Raw genomic sequence first — 20,669 nt, 5'->3', positions numbered from 1 at the left:
CTGCTGAAGTGTTCTTGTGCTAATTTGGAGATTAGCTAGTATTTTAGCAACATGCTAACGTTTTTGGCTAATTTGTTATTTACTGGGGGTTTTTAGGCTAATTTAGAGTTTATCTTTTGTTTTAGCATCAGGCAAAAAAAAATTTGTACTAATTTAGTTTACTGAGGAATTTAATTTTAGACTGTTTTAGAGTAAGCAATGTGCTAGCTTTTTTTGGGGCTGATTTGGCCTCTGCTGAAGTTTTCTTGTGCTAATTTAGAGTTTAGCTTCTATTTTAGCAACAGGCTAACATATTTGACTAATTTAGTTTACCGAATTACGGAATTTTAGGCTATTTTGGAGTTTGGCTACTATTTAAGCAACAAGCTAGCTCTTTTTGGCTAATTTGGAATCTATTAAGGTTTTTTGGGCTACTTTAGGGTTTAGCTCATATTTAAGCAACACACTAAATATTTTTTGCTAAGTTGGCATGTATTAGGGATTTTTAAGCAATTTTACTAAAACATTTTTAGAAATTTATATCAACTTTAACACTCTTTCATAATTCTTTAATGGGATTTCCAGTCTTTTAGCAAATTTACCACTTTGCAAATAGCTTTTCTATTTTCAGCAAATCCCTTCAGCAATTAAAGTAAATTGCATCGCCATTTTAAGCAAAAAGTTTCAGCATCTTCAGCGACTACTTTCAGTAAAAAACATTTACACTAGCATTATTGTAGGTAATGCAACTTTTCTACTTCATCTCTATAATCTTCATGGAAAAAAATAAACTACAAATTTTAAAAACTAAACCAATAAATAGTCTATCCTCTCCTGTCACAGTTCTGACTGCAGAAAGGTGAAAAAAAAGTCACGTTCTATGTGGGTCTCGATCGGCCAGATAGAGAAAAACAAAATCATGGATCTCTGATAGTGTTTGGGTGGGCGGACTAAATGTGGAGGCGGGCCGTAGTTTGGGGACCCCTGCCCTAGACCTGGAGTGTCGGAATCCAGGCCTCGAGGGCCGGTGTCCTACATGTTTTCCAACCAACATGTCATTAAAGCTCCTTTTTGGCTAAACATGCCTGATCCAGATAATCAGCAGCAGGTAAGGCAGGATTTCTGGAAAACCAGTAGCCGGCTCTCGAGGTCTGGAACCACCCTTACCATTGACTGTTATTACTGCAGCCAGTGCACTACTATCTGTTATAGTCCTATTCTTGTTCTAGAATAGAATACAACTTTATTTATCCCACAAGGGAGAAATTACCAAATTACTTCACATTCAATTTCAGATAAATGTTTACACACACATAACTACCACATTTAGGTAAACATATACACAAGGGAATAAAAAAATGAAATTGCATAAATATATATTTTTATTAGTATTTATTTAATTACACATTTCAAACATTATTCATAAGAGTCTACTTTGACTTGCATGTTTCTGTCTTTACATTTTTTTTTTAGTTTTTTTCATTTTGAGTTTTTTTCTGGTCTGAGCCTTTTTTAAAATACTTCTTCATCATTAATATTTGTATAGAGAGGACAAACTTAATTTGGATGTTTTACTATTACTATTATTTTTAGGTCTCTCTGAGCTAGTTCACATTAAACAGACCTTCTGTTTAGTTTTTAGTTCAATTTAACACAAGAGTGACTCGGTAATCAAGTTTTTTGCCATTTTATTTGACTTGTTTTTGTAAATGTTTCTTTTACTTTAAATTTAAAATTAACACTGATTTTTTTTAAGTTTAAAAAAATCTTTTAGATATTTTTGGTGCATCTGTTAATGTTAAAACCTTGTGATATGTAAAAAAAAAATTTTTTTTTTTAAATGGTATGACCCAGCCGTGCTTTCAAAGCAAGCCTGAGATCATAAACCCTATTATGTAAAACCTAATGCAGCCCCATGAGGCAGCTGCAGTGACTGTGGTCAAAATGGTGTAAAGCAACCAGCTTTTATGAGAACTGAAGAAGAGGTCGATGCTCTGTTGATCTCTGCTCCGGTTCCAGATAAAGAATCCGGAGAGCGTCTCTCCCGGTTGGTGGAGGAGGCCTGCATGCTGCTGGCGGACTACAGCGGCCGCCTGGCCGCAGAGATCGACGACAGGAGACAGCTGACACGCACGCTAACCGTCTTCCTGCAAAGCCAGAAGGACGGTTTGAGCCAGAACGAGCAGAAACTAGAAGTGCGTGAAAACCTTCCAACCTTTCTTCTTTGATATTATGATTGTTGTGTTTGTCAAGTCTCGCCTGCCTCACTCTTCGCTGTGCTTTCATTGACTCTCCCTGCAGAGAGAGTCTTTCAAGACGGATCATTTGTAATCTTTCAAATTAATTAACGAAAAGACAAACTTTAAAAATGTATATTTTCAGTTGATTCTAGGTAAGTATTCAACAAATTAAATTAAAAAAGTTGGTTATTATTTAGTGTGATGACATTAACTTTAAGCCTTGATCCGCAGGATTCCAGTGGAAAACGTCTCATGTTAAACATTTGTGAATAAAAAAAAATACAAATAAAACATGAATGTGATTTTGAGTGTTTTTTATTATATCCTTACAGCTACTGATGAAGTCAGCATCGTACAAATATTTTCTAAACAACCATAAAAATATATATATATATTTTTTCTATGAACTAATTTTTTTGGAAATGTTTAACAGATAAAGGTCATTTTTTTATTCAATTAAATGAAGGAGGTTCATTTTTCCATGTAAAGTGGTAAGTTTGTGCAGATTTTGTGCACTACTTGCAATTCCTATTTAACAAACATGTTTAATGCAAAAAGCAACAATACATCATCCTCATTCATCCTATAGCTTTCTTGCATTCATTCTCACTTAGCTGGTTGGTTTTATTCTGAGGAAAAACCCATTTTTACTTTTTTTTTGTTTGTTTGTTTTTTTTGGGTAAATATCTTTTTTAAATATATTTTTTCCCTTTTGGGTAAAATTGACCCTGGAGTAAATTATTATTTTTTAGTATAATCGATAGATTAATGCAAATTGACCAAAGTTAAGTGACTGACCAATCAAATATCACTTAACATCTAGTTCCCATATACTTATATTACAGTGTGTTAAAAAACTGTAATATCCGATACATCAAAGAAAATAAAGAATTCTTGGATTTAATTTGAAGTATCTAACATTTCTTTTCTTTCTTGTTCTTTTTTTACGTACTTTTTAGGAGTACAAGCGCAAACTGGCGAGCGTGACGCAGGTACGCAAGGAGCTGCGTTCACGTCTCAACAATCTTCCTGAAAGAATCTACAACTCCTCGAACTGAATCTCTTCACCTCGTTGCCACTCAAACATCTTCTGTGATGGTCTGCTGTGACGTGTTCTTCTGTTCTGGCTACATTATAAATTCTCTTTAAACTTAGAGAAAAAACTAAACCTGACGACTTTAATTTTTAGTAAAAACACATTGGACTTTTTCTTTATTGATTTACAACTTTACATAAGTTGTGTTATCTGGCTATGTAAGTGAAAAACCTTTAAGTCTACTTCCATTAAGGTGTTTATGATTTGTTGTGTTTTTTAATACTGTTGTGACTTTCTTTTTTTTAATGCATTGCTTACTTTTTTTTTTTTTTGCTGATTGTTGAGCTCTAATGGTGCATGTTTAAAAGCATCCAGTATCGGAGGGAAAAAAATACTAGGAATTCAGAGAAATTCAATTTTCTCACAGAAAACTACATGATTATTATTTTGCATCCATACAAAGGATTATGGGATTTGTTGTCTGGAGTGTACATATACAAGTTTACATGTAAATGTGGTAGAGTAAGCTGCCTATAAGTGCTTCTGATTAGTGTTCATGTTATGCCTCACTATTGCTTTGTTGCCCATGTACAGTGCTCTGACACAAACGAGCAAAGGAGTTTGTTTTCTTGTTTTTCCTCATAACTTCACATTTGGCTGCTGTGCAGATTCCTTACAGAGTTTAAAAGAACCCTCGTTTTCAAAAGCATCGTTCTGTAAGAACAATGGTTTAGATGAAGCGAATGCTTTTTAAAACCCAAATAAATAGACAATATTCAAATGTTTTTATTGCATTTTGTTGTTATTTTGTTGTTATGCTACACTACCACTAGGGGGCAGTGAGCGGAAGCCCGCTCTGCTTTTAAGCTATGATACGTTTGTTTTACTCACCACAATGTAGTCGTCTTTTCCGTCACAGTGGGGTTCAATTGTAACTAACAGTACCGCCCACGCGGGACGCAGAAGACGATTTTCCGTAACGTACAGGAAGTTAGCAATTCTTCGATGAATGATTTTTTTTCTTGCTAAGTGATCATTGACGCTAATGAGCCGAACATTTATTCAAATTCATAACACATTTATACATGTTAGGAGGTCAGTGTTGACGTAAAACACAAAACGTAAACAATTATTTGAAAGGTTTCGTTAAACAGTTAAGATTTATTTGTTAATGGTTAGACACCTGCTAAGCTAGCACAACAACGGATGCTACATCCAGGGAACGCTTCAATAATGGACGGCCTTGAGACACCATATGAGGAGGATTTAGAGTTTATCCAGTGCACGGTAAGATAGTCAACATTAAATAGCACACTATCAATTAATACACAGTTTAACTACGTTAAGTGTTAAAGTGACACAGCTCAGGTTGAGACCAGTAGCCTCAATTTAGCTAACAAGCTATTGCAAATTTAAAGGCCCACTTTGTGTCACACAAAATGTGTTAATAACCCCTGCAGCTCTCCAGAAAATGACAGTTTTTTTTATTTTGGAAAGAAAAAAAATCTTACTTAAAAGATCATTGGGAACTATTTAAAATAGATCAAAAGATGATTGGAGTGGGTCTTTAATTTTTTTCTTATATATATATATATATATATATATATATATATATAGATTATTCAACATCCTTGTGGTGGCTGCACAGTTTATCGGGGCGTTTATTTTTACAATTAGTAAAACATTGTCCTGTGGCTGTTAAAAATAAGGAGTTAATCTGCAGCCATGTTTTACTACTAACAGAGTTGGAAATTAAAAAAAAAAGGTCTAAATGATTTTTGAGGCAAATCAAACTTTTTAAAAATTGTATTCAATGTGAGAAATTGATTACATTTTATTTTTTATCAATAGCCATACGAAAGCTGCATAAATAATACTAAAAAATGGTTTATGAATGGAAATGTGAAAAAATGAATCTGTATTGAATCAACATAAACATTTGAATCCACATTTAATTAAATATACTTTTGGACTAATGCACAATCCTATAATGAATGGGTTTTCAGTTGTTAAATAAAGAGAGACATTTTTTTAAACAAAAATATTGTTTTATGTTTTTTTCGTTTTTTAATGAAACGTCAAATTTACAGATCGTTGTTTTTCTTTTTCTGCAATTTGCTTTTTAAGCACACAGAGCCCTTAAAAAATCAGATTAAATGATGCTTGCTAAAAATAACTATTTTTTTTCCCGCAAAAACTAACTGGCTAACAGCAACTGATATTTTTCTTTTTTAAAACAAGGTTTGTGAGAAGTCCTTAAAGGGGGAATCTCTGTTCAAGATACACCTGACCACACCAGCACATCTAAAGGTACCTTGACTTATTTATTCAAATAAAAAACAGATTTTAACTGTGAATGAAAGTTTTAATACCCCAAACGATCAGTTATTCACTATAATAAAATGTATATGTATTTTTTTAAATTGGGCTTTTGTAATTTATTCTGGCTACAAAATATTATTTTACTGGCATTTTAAGGTTTTTCCAATAATTAATTTTGTATTAATTTACGAAAGTTATATACCCTTTTAACGCCTTTTAACGCTGCTGCTTGTCCGTCAGTCAAAACCTTTTTCCTTCCTTACTCTATTTTATCAGGTGGATGACTGCCTAAAGCTTTCATACTTTCAGCTTCAGCCCCTCAGATGAACTGGTAAAGCAGAAACTTGCAGGATTCCTTCTTCTTTGCCCCTTCGTGAAGCATAAACAGAGGAAAACCCAGAGCTGTGTGAATGTGCAGTCCTGAGCATCTCTGCACAAAGAAGCTGATCCTATTCTGCTGCGTCTGCAAGTTTGGTTTGTTGGGTGTAAATTATTAAAAAGGAAACACTGGCAGGTTCTTTGAATGTATCCAGCTTTTCTTTTAAAGGTTAAGCTTGAAATCTTTTCAACATCCAAACTCACCTGCTTCTTTCTTATCAATCTTGGATGCTGTTCATGCCCAAAACAAAACCTGTTTTGGTTCTTACTGGATACTATAATCAGGAACATTTTTCTGGGTCTTGGTGCTCAGATTTCTTTTTCAGAAAGGGATTCTACGCCAAAGATGGACAAATGGATTTCTTTTCAGACATATTTGCCATAAACAGGAATCTACAACATCTTTAGTTACTTGCTGAGCAGCAAAACTTCAGAAAGATAGATCTTTGGCCCTTTCAAAGTTTTCCTTAATTAAGTGATTTGTCCACAATGGAGGTTATTACAGTTTGAAAATGGTAAGTACTTACAGTGTCAGTCACTTGTTCTGAAAAGAGGAGAGGTCTGGAGATCTTTTTTAATTGAAACTTTGTTGATCTTAGCATTTTTCATAAAACATAAAGTTCAAAAGAGGGATAGGCATCTAAAATTCTGTCTAAGTAAATACCCACTGGGGTGACAATAAAATCTTCCACAGTAGCTGTGCTTTTAATTATAGTTCACCAGTTAGAGCTATTTTATTCATCATTCAGAATAGATTAATCTAGAAGGAAATTCAAAATAAGTGTCTGCACTGCTGATTTAAAGACCCCATGCATACAATTATCATTTAGTGGGACACAAACTTCCAGACTTCAAGTTGGACCTAAAGTTGCAGGAAAAAAATATGGAAAGCACTCAAAATATATGCTGAGTAACATGATTACCAATGAGAATACAAAACCTTTTATTCACTCTTTTGTATACTGGGATGATATGGTAACTGTCTCAGTGTAAACCCAAAGATAATATTTTCTTCTAGCTGCATTTTTACGTTCTTTGGGATGTTGAGGTAAACTGAGATCATTTCTTCACTGACGTCTCTTTAGTACTGGACTCACGGTAAACAGCTGGACTGGAAGATTTTAAACTTCTTATCACGCTCCTTTTTAAGCTGAAGAACAAGACTTTTTGTTCCTGGTTCTTCTTTGATGGGTGAGCTTCCAATAGCAACGTCATTTTGGCGACTCTTTGGGTGGTATTCTCCATGTTCTTGTCTTCAGCTTCACCCTCGTCTTCACCATTACAGACTGGTTTGTGGTTTGGAACTACCTATGAACTAGTTCACCAGTCAAACTTGTGCAGAGTTCAAGCTCAAGATGCTTGAGATCCAGCATTTGTAACTGGGGCCCATTTCCAGCTCATTAAAGAAAACGTTTTTTTTTTTCTTTACAAATTATTGGCCTTCATTCTCATCTCCGCCACTTCTGTCTTCCTATCATCATAAACTCTTGTGGTCACTTTTTTCTTTGCATTTCTGCACATTACTTGGTCCACAAACATGACAATCCTCCAATTTTTGAAGCTTGAGTAGATTTACTCTCACAAGCAAATCTGCAATGAAAACAAGGGAAGTTTGGAAGAGATAAAAATACAATTGTCTTGACTTGCAGCTGGACTAAAGAGTGCTGGAAAGTTACTGAAAAAGAACTATTTGGTTAGTATGAACGCATCATAAAAACCTTTCCAAAGACACTTCTGTTTTTGTGAAGAGCTTCTTAAGAAGCAGTGGCACTAAAGACATGGCTTGTGGGACATAACTGGACAAAAGACAGTTTTCTATTCCGCCGAGGATTTTCCCCTCAGCTTGATTATTATTTTAATTTTTTGATCTTCCAATAATTATCGTCTGATGATCTACTCCACATGAATCCAAGTGAGTACTCTGTAAAGTTGTGCCTCATGGTGGGTCTCACATTTGTCTCAAAGGGTATTTCTGTGCTATAAGAAGACACGGGAAGAGGATTTGCTGAAAGTAAGCTGTGGTTTTCTGTAACTTTACAGACCTGTTTTCTCCCCTTGATCTAACCTTGTCTCTGTTTGTAGCAGATGAGCGGTAGTAATTGCCCGGATTGTTTATAAACCAGTGGTTTAACTTTCATTGCTCTCCTTTCATTTCTGGCAGAAAGAGCATGCTGTTGTTACTTCTGGTAAGTACAATTTATCTCTTGTTTAAATTTTTGATCTTTAATTTACCTCCTTTTTATTTTTATTTGAATATTTTGTTCCGGTTTGTTGCATTTACGTAAAAAAATGATTTTGCAGAACCTCTTTTTTTTTTTTTGCTTCAACCTTCCCTTTGAACAATAAGAGAATGCTGGCACGTACTTGGAGAGATTCTTTGGGCAAGTTCAGCATGAACAAAAACGTCTAGAAGGATCCAGGATTTTAATTTGGAAAGAAGTTCTGGCTGTGTTTGAGCCAGAATGGGGCACTGGACTTTTACAAGCGAGACAAAAGGTCCTCATCAGGAAAGTCCTTTGTGTGATGACATCCTGTGAACCAAAGAACTGTTGCGGCTGAAGTTTGCTAACTCCAGTCAGATGTCCCTAAGCTGGAAAAGAAATGTAAAGCCTAAAACTGTGGTGTTGCCGTGTGCCAAAGTCCTCCAACATCACAAAGGTTTGTCAGTAAGTTGCTCAGAATGGTAAACAGTGTATACTCGTAGCGCTTTTCTCCCTTGATTTCCACACTAACGGTAGCAGAACTGCTATGCTAGGCGCTAATGGGACCACTGAGAGCAATATGGGGTTCAGTGCCTTCATCGCATATGGCAAAGTGGGAACCAAACCTACAATATCCTGATCAGAGGTGGACTGCTCTACCTTTGCACCACAGCTGCCCCCAACATCAATAAAAACAAATGTGGCAAAACTTTACAGATCTCTGGTGTTAGACAACAGAAGAGGCCTGGAAATTAAACTCACTGGTCACTTCATTAGACACACCTGTCCAACTGCTCATTACACAGATTTGGAATTAGCCAATCACATGGCAGTAAGTTTGTGCATTTAGGCATTTTGACAAAGTCAAGACGATCTGCTGCAGTTCAAACCGAGCATCAGAATGGAGAAGAAAGATGATTCAAGTGAGTTTGAATGTGGAATGGTTGTTGGTGTCAGACAAGCTGGTCTGAGTATTTCAGACCAGCTGATCTACTGGGATTTTAACCCACAACCATCTCTAGGGTTTAGAGAGAATGGTCAGAAAAAGAGAAAATATCCATTGAGCTGCAGTTCTGTGGGCAGAAATGCCTTCTTGATGCCAGAGATCAGAGAAGAATGTCCAGACTGGTTCCAGCTGATGGAAAGGCAACAGTAACTCAAATGGTTACAACCGAGGTCTACAGAGGAGCATTTCTGAATGCACAACACATCCAACCTTGAGATAGATGAGCTACAGCAGCAGAAGATCACAGCAGATACCACTCCTGTCAGCTAAAAACAGGAAACTGAGGCTCCAATTCACACAGGATCACCAAAACTGGACAATAGAAGATTGAAAAAAACATTGCCTGATCTAACGAGCCTCCATTTTCGCTGGAACATTCAGATGGTAGGATCAGAATTGTACCAGTCCGCTCCTGGCTGGCTTAGAGTGGTCTGGGCAATTCAAGTAAACGTCTCCATTGAGTGTTGGACCATCAAGGCCCGGCGAGGTGTAGACCGATGATGAAGCTGTGCATCATAAAGGTTTTGCAGGATTTCTCCGGTCCCTAACCCTGATGAATCAGGGGGAAATACAGAAAGCAAAGAATTTAATACTCTTTGCTAGAAGATCCAGGAGGCAAGGAAGAATCCAGCCGAAAAGAGGAAAAACCTTCGGTTTGGATCTTGAGTCGAGAAAAGCGCCAGTTGGACACTAGCTGTTGTTGTGATACCTTTCTGCCAATCAATGGGTTACATTGTGTGATGACAGAAGCTCTACCCAAACTTGTCTGTTCCATTTTTCTATGGACCTACAACCTATGTGGAACCAAAAATGGTATGGTATCAGTCCGGCATAATGGGTCAATTTTATAATGGAAACGGCCAAAACACCGTACCGGTCCGGTCTAGTCTGAGCTGCTCAGTGGAAACAAGGCATTTGGGCCCCTAAGTACCAATTGAGCATTCCTGAGTATTGTTGCTGACCATGTCCATCCCTTTATGACCACAGTGTATCATCTTCTGATGACTACTTCCAGCAGGATAAGACTCCATGTCATAAAGCTGGAATTATCTCAGAGTGGTTTCTTGAACATGACGAGATCACTGGACTCAAATGTGGTGGAACAGGAGATCGGAATCATGGATTTTCAGCTAACAAATCTGCAGCAACTGTGTGATGCTATCATGTGGATATGGACCAAACTCTCTGAGGAATGTTTCCAGTACTTTGTTGAATCTGTGTCACCAAGGATTAAGACAATTCTAATGACAGAAGGGGGTCCAACCAAGTACTAGCAAGGTATACCTAATAAATTGGCTGGTGAGTGTAGATCATCGTAAACAACTTTTTGCGTGTTCAGTGAAAAGATAAACATCTCTAAAAACTGCTGTTTTTAAATCATTTGTTAATTGACTGTATAGTTTTCCTGAATTTGATCTAGGATTTAACAAATGGTGGCGTTGATGCTCTAGTAATGGACTAGTGCTTTAGTTCAACTTTCTTTTTATTTATTATTGAGTGCACAAAACAATTTTTGAGCCATTCAGGGAATTAACTTATTCTTAAAGAATGTTACAATAATCTGTCCATTTTGTAATTTGTTCTAAACGAAGGAAAAAAAGACAAAACATTGTCGACTGGCCTCAAAGTAAAATAGTTCTAATTATGTGACGTTTTCAGGGCAACTAAAATATTGACATTTCCTCTAAATCTGATGACATTTGTTTCTAACATTTATTGCTAACATCTTCTACTGGTCCAATACGGACACACAAACTTAATCTTTCTGAACTGCATGGTGAGTATATTCTCACCATTTTTACTTCTTACCAGGGAATATGCATTTTATAGAGAAAGCTGCTATGGGAATCTGGTAGAACCTTAAAGGACTAATTTTCTTGGATGGAAATGCAGAGATAAATGTTGAGCGGAGAAAATCTATTTTTTTTTTTTTTTTTTTTTTTTGTTTCAGGTCATCATTCTTTGTCATTTTCTTGGTGAAACCTTAGAAAAAAAAGCATGGTTGATGTTACACAAGTCATTGTGCAACGCTTTGTTCGGGACCTCTGGGAACAAAGAAGACTTGATTTTCTGCTGCTTTTCTGGCTGTGAAGGGAGAAGAAAAGATTTTAGAATGTATTGGATCCTGAACAGCGAACAATAACAGAAATGAGACGGGAATGAGAACCCCTTCAAAAACAGATATTAGGCGGAACAAAGTGCTTAAATTTGGCCCCTGAAATAACCCCTAATCACTAATCATCCCCACTCTCAATTTGTCATGAATCATCATAAAACATCCATGTTCTCAACCTCTTAATCCATTTTGGGGTCACAGGGCTGTTGGAGCCTATCCCAGTTGGTGCTGGGTGAAGGCAGGGTACACCCCGGACAAGTTTCCTCTCCATCGCAGAGCCACACAAGCACACACATAACTAGAGATCATTTGGACCAACCAGTTAACACATGAAGCATGTTTATGGATTGTGGGAAGATGCCTGAGAAAACCCACAGGACCGCAAGGAGAACTCCAAACAGAATGAACCCAGCCGGAATTTGAACCTTGTCGCGGTGAGCCATGAGCGCTACCCACTACACTGCCATGCTGCCAAGAATTAAAGCAATATACACTCAAAATGGCTTTTGATACAAGGCTGTGCATAGGCTTGCTTAGGCGCCAAGTTTGACTTTTTAACCAGCCCCCAGTGGTCACGTAAGGAACTACATTTGGCACCTCTTGATTTGTGTCAGTCTGGAACAGAAGGTGGAGACTTGGGAAGAAAGCCATTGGACAAACGATCTCTGGCATCGCCCAAAGGATTTTGAACAAAGCTTGAAGTGGATTATGCACATGGCTGGACACTTGGACTGCCAACATCAGCAACACACCACAAATCAATAGAAAGTAAGAGCTTTATTGAGTTTATGTGTGGATCTCTCTGCCCGCCAATCAAAACACATAACCCCTAATAATGCCCACACACAGATTTTTGAAACCACAATTTCAAAATATTTTTGGTCAAGAATTGGTCACTATTGGACATCCCTCCGGGGATCAGCACAGTGAATTTCATTGATTCACACATTTTGGTTTGGCTGAGATTTTTTTTACACCAGATGCTCTTTCTAACACAACCCTGTACTTTATCTGGACTGGGGACCGGCACAGGGAGAGCCAGACTTGGGCCAGTACCATCTTACCTAAGGACTCACATTGGAATAAGTTCATTGCGTCACCTTGGAAACAAACCCTGGATTCCCACTCGCCAGTCCTACACGCAGACAAATGAGCCATCCAGACAACCGACACTTAGTTTGGGACTCGACAGGGAATCATTTTCTTTTACCACCAGCTTCTAGTTGTGTTTTGAAGAACTTCAACATGTGGGTCTTTGTGGTCTGACTCAAAACTGTGGACTTAGAGAAAGCTAATCTTTTTTTTTTTTTTTTTACTCGCACAAAAATATTCAAACAACTGGCTTTTCTTTAACTTAAAAGAAACAGTTTTGGACTTGTCCACATTTTTAGTTTAAAACTCAATTCTGTTCTCACACCGATGGTGGCAGAGCTGCCATCCAATGCTTCAGCCAGCGGAGGCTACCGGGACCAATGTGGGATCAAGTGTTTTGTCCAAGAACACGAGTCGGCACCGAACTTTCTCCAATGTAACGTCCTTCTTCACTAAACCTGCTCCGTTATGACCCATTATACCATTGGACGGTAAAACATTTTTCACACAAAACAACTGCAAGGAAGATTTTACAATAATTGTTGTTTTAGTTAATTTAAAGGGCCTATATTATACTATTCTTAAGCATTTCAGAGTAAACTATATCCAAATATATGATCATATATCACCTTTGGCACACTAAGGAACAAATCATTAATGAAATATGAGCTATTTTTGTGAGCTCTTTTCCTACCCAGAAGTAAGACGACTTGATCTCTGAGGCCCCGCCTTTCACTCGTTGTGGGTGCCGCCCATTGTATGACCTTAACATGGAGCTGGCTTTGGCAGAATGTCTGCGTTTCACGAAAACTAACAACATCCAAGTTTTTGCAAAGATGGATGTACATATAAAATGAGTGTTTTGCCGATCACTGCTAGCTCCACAGAGAAAGTGGGTGTGTGTTCGCCTGGGGGCGGGGCTTGCACAGACTCTTCCTGGAAGGGGCTGTTCTCCACTTTGTGACATCACAAAGTGAAGACTCACTTGTTTTTGTGGATTGGGAGGGGCTGGTGCTCAGAGAGCAGGGTTTTAGAGGAATACTCAGAGATGCGTGAATGGAGGAAAATACCACTTTGGGGTTGTTTTTCGTGAGGAATTAATATTATAATACACTTAAAAGCTCAAAAAAGTTGTTTTTTCATGATATAGGCCCTTTAACAAAAATTTGACTTGATTAATTTTATCCAGAGAACAGGTCAAAGCAAATTATTAAAGTTTGGACTGTTTGTGGTGTTGAGTAATAACATTTGGTTTTTCAGGGCAGGCTGTCCGACAAAAGACGGTACCGAAATTTACAGACATAGTCAAATACTTGGATTATCTGCAACTCGATGAGCCAATCATTGGTGCGTATGCTTATTTTGTTCTTTAAATAAATCTTTAACTTCTCCTCTAGTGAATATATTTCCATTCATTATTTTTTTCTTGTGTTTTAGGTTTAAGCTGCTTGGAGGAGGTGCCGAATCCGGATCCACAGCTGGGCCCTAAATTCATGTGCAGGCTGTGCAAACACCCCGCTTTCCTCACAGATATGGTTTGCCACGTGATTGGACGCAAACACAGGCAGAAATATGTGGTAAATAAACTGCAGAGGATCTTAAAAACACTCTACTAAAAACAGTTTAACCTTTCCAATATTCACAAACACTTGTGTTTATCGTAGGAAGCAAAAAGGCCAGACTTGGTGACCTGGGATTATCGAATCCTAAATACGCAGGCAGGGAAGATCATGCGTGCCAAAGCAGAAATAATAGAGAGACAAGATGGGCGTGGATATCCACAGGTGATTCATCCAGATAATCACAATTTTTTGTCAAATGACACAAAATTATATTTGGATGATGACATATGCTTGCTTTTAAAGGTCATACAAAGAAGAGGAGTTGAGGGGAAGTTAAATATCTCAAGAAGTAAGTATTTATGTGTAGAAGCTCAGGAAGGAGGATGGTATAGAAACCTAAAACAAAAAATAAGGATAAGTTGTGTTTGGGATACTTTTCTATGTTCATTTTAAAGCCTATTTATTTCATGTCGAAGTAGTTTCAAAGACACCTATTTTTTTGTTGTTTTTGTTGGAGAAAACTTTACTTTTCTGTAGGCTCTTAAATTGTTATTACTTATATTTTTTACACTTCAGTCACTCAGTCCTTCAAACACCAAAAAATCAATTGCAGAATACCGTATATCTTCCAATAGTAGCCCCGGCGTTTATTCCAATAATTTGGCAGCCGGCCCGGCCTTTATAAGAGACAGGCGTTTATCTGAGACCGGCGTTTATTCCGCCACACACAGAATGAAGATGGCTAATGGGTTCAAACTCGACCACAAAATATAGACAACACTGGATGAACATTTCAATAATATTTCCAGATTTATTTAAATTTTCAGAACAATATGGTAATAGGCTACCATTAGCATCAAGAAACTGGGTAATATGACAGGAACGATTTTTCGTCAAAAAATGCTACAAACGCTAGTCTGTTCCAGTCCAACTCTCCCACAAAAGCGTTCATCGGTCCAACAAATTCACTAGGTAACGGGATGAAATTAAAATCAGCAAAAACAGCAATAGAATAAGAAACACTTTCTTTCCGCAACTTTCTCGCCATAATGCCGTAGAAGCTGACCGGGACCAGTCCGACTCCTCCCCAAAAGCATCCATCAGTCCAAAAAAAATCACTAAGTTATGCAATAACGTCCAACTTGGCTCAGAAAACAGCCACGGGAACAAACACATTTTCTTTTTAGAACTTTCTCGCCACAATGCCGCTGGCATTGTACCGGTACCAGCCCGACTCCTTCACAAAAGCGTTCACCGGCCCGACTAATCCCCAACAAGCTCAGAACCCTAGCATGCCGGTACAAGAGATCCAATAAAAACAATAAACAACAGTACTCACCACTGTCTGAATCGGAGATGATTGCTTCGTTATTTTCCGGTTCATCCTCGTCTTCTGCGTCTTGTGATGACAGCACAGCTGCTCCCGCAGTCTGCCACGCAGTTTGAAGTTCTGCTCTCCCAGCATGACATGGCTGTGGATCAGATCATCCTCAGATCCATGGCATGCATTGATGATTGGTGATCTTGAAGGATTTTCTGATCATTTCTGGGGTGATTTCTTGCCACGCTGAAGCTATCCACGTAACCAGCAAACGCAGAGCGGGCGCTTTTATATTCCCGCTGGATGTCCACTCTTTATCTTCGTCCCCGAGCATCCATGTGTCATAAAATCTCGAAGCTGATCTTTGAAGGGCTTGTTCCACACAAATTCAACAACAACAACCACCAGCCTGAAAGGCGCAGGTCTTCTTCTTCGTCTTCTTCTTCGTCTTCTTCTAATTCTTCTTCTTCTTCTTCTAATTATTCTTCTTCTTCTTCTAATTCTTCTTCTTCTTCTTCTTCTTCTTCTTCCACTACTACTTCTTCTTCGTCTTTGTTTTCTTGCTTAAATGGCAGACGGCACTAGCTTCAGAGTGCAATTCCGCCATCTAGTGTTTAGGAGTATGAATTGGCCGGTCCGGCTACCATTAAAGACCGGCGTCTAATAACAACAGCACGTGTTACACCCGGCTTTTAATGGAGATCGGCGTCTATCAGAGACCGGCTACTATTGGAAGATATACGGTAAGCTGTTTGTTTTAGTGATATTGAGCTGTTTTTTGTTCTTCTCATCAGGGAATATCCTGTTCTTTATAACATCGGACATTTCAGGAAACATTTTAACAAAGTAAATAACCAAACACAATTGTCGTTACTCTTTGTCAGGCATATAAATATGACATTTAAAGTCCCATTCTGATCATCTTTGATCTATTTTACAAGTGTGGGGCAAGAAGATTGCGGTTGTACATCAGAACACAATAAAATGCTTTGATGAGGTTCCAGTTTACCTAGAATCCCACTTTGTTTTCACTGTTTTTACCCAAATTGTTTTGAAACATTCTGATCGCTAGCATAAAAAAAGGGACATTTAAAGATTTCTAAATAATTTTGTAAAGTCTTGAAGTCTGTAGAGTGGCAGTAAATTCACCTCTATGTTGTGGGCAGGACTGTTGGTGCAAGTTGTCACAGTTGAGCTCTTTTTCAAAAACAGCATTTTATTGTCTCCTCCTGATTCACAACAATATGAATAAAGAAATATTCCGAAATACAATTTTAAGCTTAATTTTTCGATATATGTCCTCCATTATTAGAAAAATACCACAAGAACATGTTAAGAACACCATTTTCATCTGAATTGCTCTTTAATAATCTTATAGGAAATATTTACCACATAGAAATACGTCAATATTAACTCAGATTCTCATTCTGCAGTTCCTCCAAGGCAGAGGCAGATTAAAGAGCAGAGCCTCTCACATCGACCCACTTCAGATGTCCCGCCACTATTACCCGAACTCGCGGATTTTAACAGCAGGAAGAGGAGTTGGGATTACCCAAACACTCCCGGATTACACCCAGATGCAATCGTAAATAGAGACAGGCCGTTTCCGAGGGAGGCCCCTTTCAGCCAGCACCGCCCTCAAGATGAGTTTCAAAGAGCGGCGAGTCTTCCTAAATACAGAGAAGGCAGCATGAACCCCGATTACCACCCTCGGTACGAAGAACCGCACGTCCAAGAGCCACAAAGGCGGAGTTTAGTGGAGCCGCAAGACCGTCCCGTGTATGACAGCAGGGAACCTTACGGGCAAGGTCGCGCTAACCAATCAGAGGCTTCTGCTTCCTACAAGAGACCCTATCCAGACAGAGATCCTTTACAGGAGTTCTACGCTGAGGAAGTTAGGCGTGGGAAAGGTTTGCACGAATATCAGACCCCCCAGCAAGGATACTCTGGTGGTGACCAACGGCGCTGGTCTCTGGAAAGAGAATCAGGACAGCTGGACAGAGCAGTTAGACAAGGATCAAGTGAACCAGAGGCCAAGAGAAGGAACGTCCCCGTTGCCATGGACAGTGAAGGCTGCAACGACCAGCTGTTTAACATCATCAAAGATTACCATCACGAGATGAGGCACTTGAACCAACAAAGATCGTTTGACCAACCTGGGCCAAGCAGAGAAGAGCCCCCGGCCGCTCAGATGAAAGTCGCCGCCAACATTTCCAACATCCCAGAGCCCTTCATGCGCTTCCTGAAAGGAGGAGTGAAGGACGAGGGGCTGACTAGAAGAAAAAGTCGCTTCTCTGATGCCACTCCAGAGGAACTGGAAATGACAAACCAAATGTGAGAGCAAAGGGTGTACAGTTTTACAGCTAGAATCTGTTTGTTAAATAACATTTATGTCTCATTTTGATGAAAGGTTTGGAAGTGGACCTTCATATTCGGATGCTAGAGAGGATTCCCGACCAATGAGAGCGGAGCACGGAGGAGCTCAATACTCTGGAAATTACAGAGAATCTTGGGTGACTATAGTATTATTATTAAAGTTTTTTAATGTTTTACATTTGCTGTGTAAATTATATTGACCAGTTTCTTCTTTTTTAAGCCTCCTCATCATAAAGAGAGCTACAACAAAGGTGGTTCTGAATCAGGCGGTGTCTTTGATATGCTGGTAAACAGTTTTTTTTTTTGTTTTTTTTTTTCCATCGTGTTCTTGTAAAACATGAAAATTATGGCCTAATGCTTTTCTTTCCCCTTTTGGGTTTCATTGTTTCCAATAGAAAAATGTTGAAATTGAGGATTCAGAAGAGGCAGAGTTTCTGAAGAGCAAACTCTCCTCCCTTCTGAAGGAGTTCCAGGCCAAAAAAATGGAGAAAAACATGGTACGAAATCCTGAATGTCTACTTCAATTCCTACACAAATTATTTTCAGAAAAATGAAAAGTCCCTCTAATTTGCTCCTACAGGCTCCTGGACCACATGAGAGAAACCCAAGAGAAAGTTTTGATCGCACACGACTGGAAGACGCTTCTTTTGGCCACGGTGACAGAAGAGGATGGAACCATCGTGAACAGATGCCTGAAGAGCACTACCAAGCATATCGATATCCCGCACACGAGGAACCACGACAATCAGTCAGGAGTCGTTATGAAGGTACAAGGAATTAGTTTTGTCTCCTAAAGCAACTTAAGCTCAATAATTAGGACTTTTATTAGTACCTTTTGAAAGAAATGTTTAAAAAGAAAGGTATCGTTTGCTTTCTGAAGTTGATAGATCCTTGTAAATTGACTAAAACTTCTTTGATTTACTTATTTTGGGAGCTCAAAGTAACTGACAAGAACCATCAACTTTTAAACTTGAATGCCATTTTAATTTTTTAAGTGTTTTCAATATCTGAAATAACGCATTAATGCAAGACATCAAGGAGTAAATGTTGCTACAAGCTGCTTTTTTTTTACGATAAAAAACATTGTTTACTTTATTTATAGTATTTTAAACCCCATTGAAAATGGTGATATCTTTACTCTAACACTTTATTACGGATGTGTGACTCTGTAAACGAGCATCAACTTGTTTTAAGAAACTACTCATTTCATTTATTGCTCTACTTCCATGAAAGTCCTGCAGCACCTCCACCTGCTGGAAGATTTCTGCACGGACCCTAAAAGGGAACAACAAGAAACTTTTGACACCCAATTTTGGATCTGATATACAGGAGAGCAGAAAAAAAGTTTTTTTCTTCAGTCTGACGCTGCACTATAGTTAAAAAATGAATTTAAGTTCTGCTTACAGTATTCTGGCTTGTGTAACACTTTCAGGTTTGTTGCAATCACCTTTTAGTTGCAGAGATGAAACAAAATTCCATTGTTGTATTGTCAAATGCCATCAAAATGATGTCTTACTATGACTTATCTTGTTTTGTGTAGATGAGATGGCATCATATCCTGAAAGGTTTCAAGAACCCATGCGTCCTGCAGAATACCAGCAGGGAGGAGTTGAAGAGAACTCCTCTGCGCCTCCTCTTTTCATGGAGCAAGGAAGCAGGAGACTCGGGGACTCCAGCTACTCTAAAAATCTGGACAAGATCACTTCTGCCCTCCTGGAGCTTGTGGCAAGAAAATAGCCGATGCCTCGTTTAATAAAGAAAAAACTTGGAGGTGTAAAATTTCTTAGACTGTTTAGGCTTCAATATATTTTGGTTTACAAATTCATTTTTGTTTTCATAACGTCACTGAACTTAGTTTTTTTTCTTTTTGTGTTTGCAATAAACTGTCTTCTACCACTGTCCGTTTTTTGGTAATATACTCAGTAAAAAAAGAAATCCATTTTTGACTTTAAAATTAACTGCAATTTTATCTAAGCCATTACAGTAAAATTAATCGCTGCATACATTTATGTTTGAGTTAAAATATTTGCAAAAAAATCATTCCAGTCTATTTTATAGATGGGATTTATTTTGCTGCTTCAGTTTGAGATGAGATAGTTATTTTAGTTTGAGCAGGGATGTCCTGAACTTCTACACCAATCAAAGGAAAATATGCTTTATGTCAGATTATAGCTCAGAATTTTATGTTTTATATCTTTTATTGATCACAAATGGAGAAAAATAGGGAAAAACCTTCAATTTAAAATCTATTTTATCCATAGGAGACTAATGGGACAGCAAGTAAGATACAAAAGAAGAATAAAGGTCAATTTGTATTTGAGCTAACAAAAATTTTATTAATGTACAGTATTTTAGCAGTTAAAAACTGACTTTTAAACCATTTTAAATATGTATGATTAAAAAAAAGAAAAAAATATATAATCTCTTTGAACAAGATTTTTCAAACTTATAAAGGGGTGAAAGGTAAAATCTAATTTAATTTGACCCTTTTGTGAATAAAAAAGCTGCCTATTCTTGTATTGAATAAATATGTACATGAACATCACAATTATCCAGATTAAATAAATAGTATGATTAAAAACATGCATATAAATAAATTCTACCAGTGTACCTAGTGTCCCACATGCACATATTTACAAAAAAGTTAACATTTACTCTAAAAACATGTCAAATAAATATTAAACTATTTATAATTTTTCATTTATTACTCCCTGGTGCTATTCTTTAATGTACTATTTTATTTTCAAACACATTAAAATCCTGTTTTTTTTTTGTTTGTTTTCTAATGGCATTTTTTTATTTGATTGATGGTTTGATTATGCATCAATTTTGTGCCACAATTTGTCTTCTGATATGGAAATGCATGATTTTTTTATGTCCTGTTATAGATCTCAAAATATATGTTGTTCTTCATTAAAATTACACAAAAAACTATAATGCACCATTAAAAACGTAATCTGTAAAAAATATGTTTTATTTGAAGATTTGGGGGGGCAATGATTATCAATAAAATAAAATGGAAATAAAAATATTGGAATCA

At 37.5% G+C, this 20,669-nt stretch overlaps 2 protein-coding genes across 6 annotated transcripts in view; both read left to right on the top strand.

Annotated features, from left to right (window-relative positions):
• Positions 1-4,038, top strand: part of LOC112137635 (regulation of nuclear pre-mRNA domain-containing protein 1A) — a 7,939-nt gene extending 3,901 nt beyond the window's left edge. The window contains exons 6-8 of one of the 3 annotated variants that reach the window (XR_002917581.2): positions 1,999-2,174; positions 2,281-2,371; positions 2,451-2,484. Coding sequence is in view for 2 of the 3 variants with exons in the window: in XM_024260058.1 (XP_024115826.1) it covers positions 1,999-2,174; positions 3,179-3,277 (275 nt within the window). In the remaining variant the exon portion in view is untranslated. Of the gene's footprint in view, positions 1-1,998; positions 2,175-2,280; positions 2,489-3,178 lie in introns of those variants that run through there. The other 2 variants (XM_024260058.1, XM_024260068.2) reach the window with 2 other exon arrangements.
• A 146-nt stretch (positions 4,039-4,184) lies between these two features.
• si:ch211-13c6.2 (uncharacterized protein LOC100000125 homolog) lies at positions 4,185-20,035 on the top strand. Of its 3 annotated transcripts, XM_024259967.2 has the most exons (13): positions 4,185-4,542; positions 5,497-5,565; positions 8,117-8,141; positions 13,631-13,717; positions 13,808-13,947; positions 14,035-14,154; positions 14,236-14,281; positions 16,687-17,587; positions 17,664-17,766; positions 17,850-17,915; positions 18,025-18,126; positions 18,210-18,396; positions 19,170-20,035. In XM_024259967.2, exons 1-13 carry the CDS (start codon positions 4,462-4,464, stop codon positions 19,364-19,366), a joined length of 2,124 nt encoding a protein of 707 aa, XP_024115735.1. In that variant the 5' UTR covers positions 4,185-4,461; the 3' UTR covers positions 19,367-20,035. The 3 variants fall into 3 exon arrangements, with proteins under 3 accessions (XP_024115735.1, XP_036070178.1, XP_036070179.1); XM_036214285.1 differs by lacking the exon at positions 8,117-8,141 and having other exon boundaries at positions 4,233-4,542; XM_036214286.1 differs by lacking the exons at positions 5,497-5,565; positions 8,117-8,141 and having other exon boundaries at positions 4,233-4,542.
• The last annotated feature ends 634 nt before the right edge of the window (positions 20,036-20,669 follow it).

The sequence above is a fragment of the Oryzias melastigma genome, linkage group LG11 (genome assembly GCF_002922805.2).
Source record: "Oryzias melastigma strain HK-1 linkage group LG11, ASM292280v2, whole genome shotgun sequence".
NCBI classification, from domain to species: Eukaryota; Metazoa; Chordata; class Actinopteri; order Beloniformes; family Adrianichthyidae; genus Oryzias; species Oryzias melastigma.
The sequence above is the reverse complement of the archived record's forward strand: the minus strand, read 5'-3'. Positions and strand labels throughout refer to the sequence as shown.

Excerpts from the sequence above, each read along its gene's own strand:
- si:ch211-13c6.2 (XM_024259967.2), top strand. The coding sequence starts at position 4,462 with ATGCTACATCCAGGGAACGCTTCAATAATGGACGGCCTTGAGACACCA. Across the intron at positions 8,142-13,630 it reads GCATGCTGTTGTTACTTCTG|GGCAGGCTGTCCGACAAAAG; the intron begins GTAAGTACAATT and ends TTGGTTTTTCAG. Across the intron at positions 18,397-19,169 it reads AGTCAGGAGTCGTTATGAAG|ATGAGATGGCATCATATCCT; the intron begins GTACAAGGAATT and ends TGTTTTGTGTAG.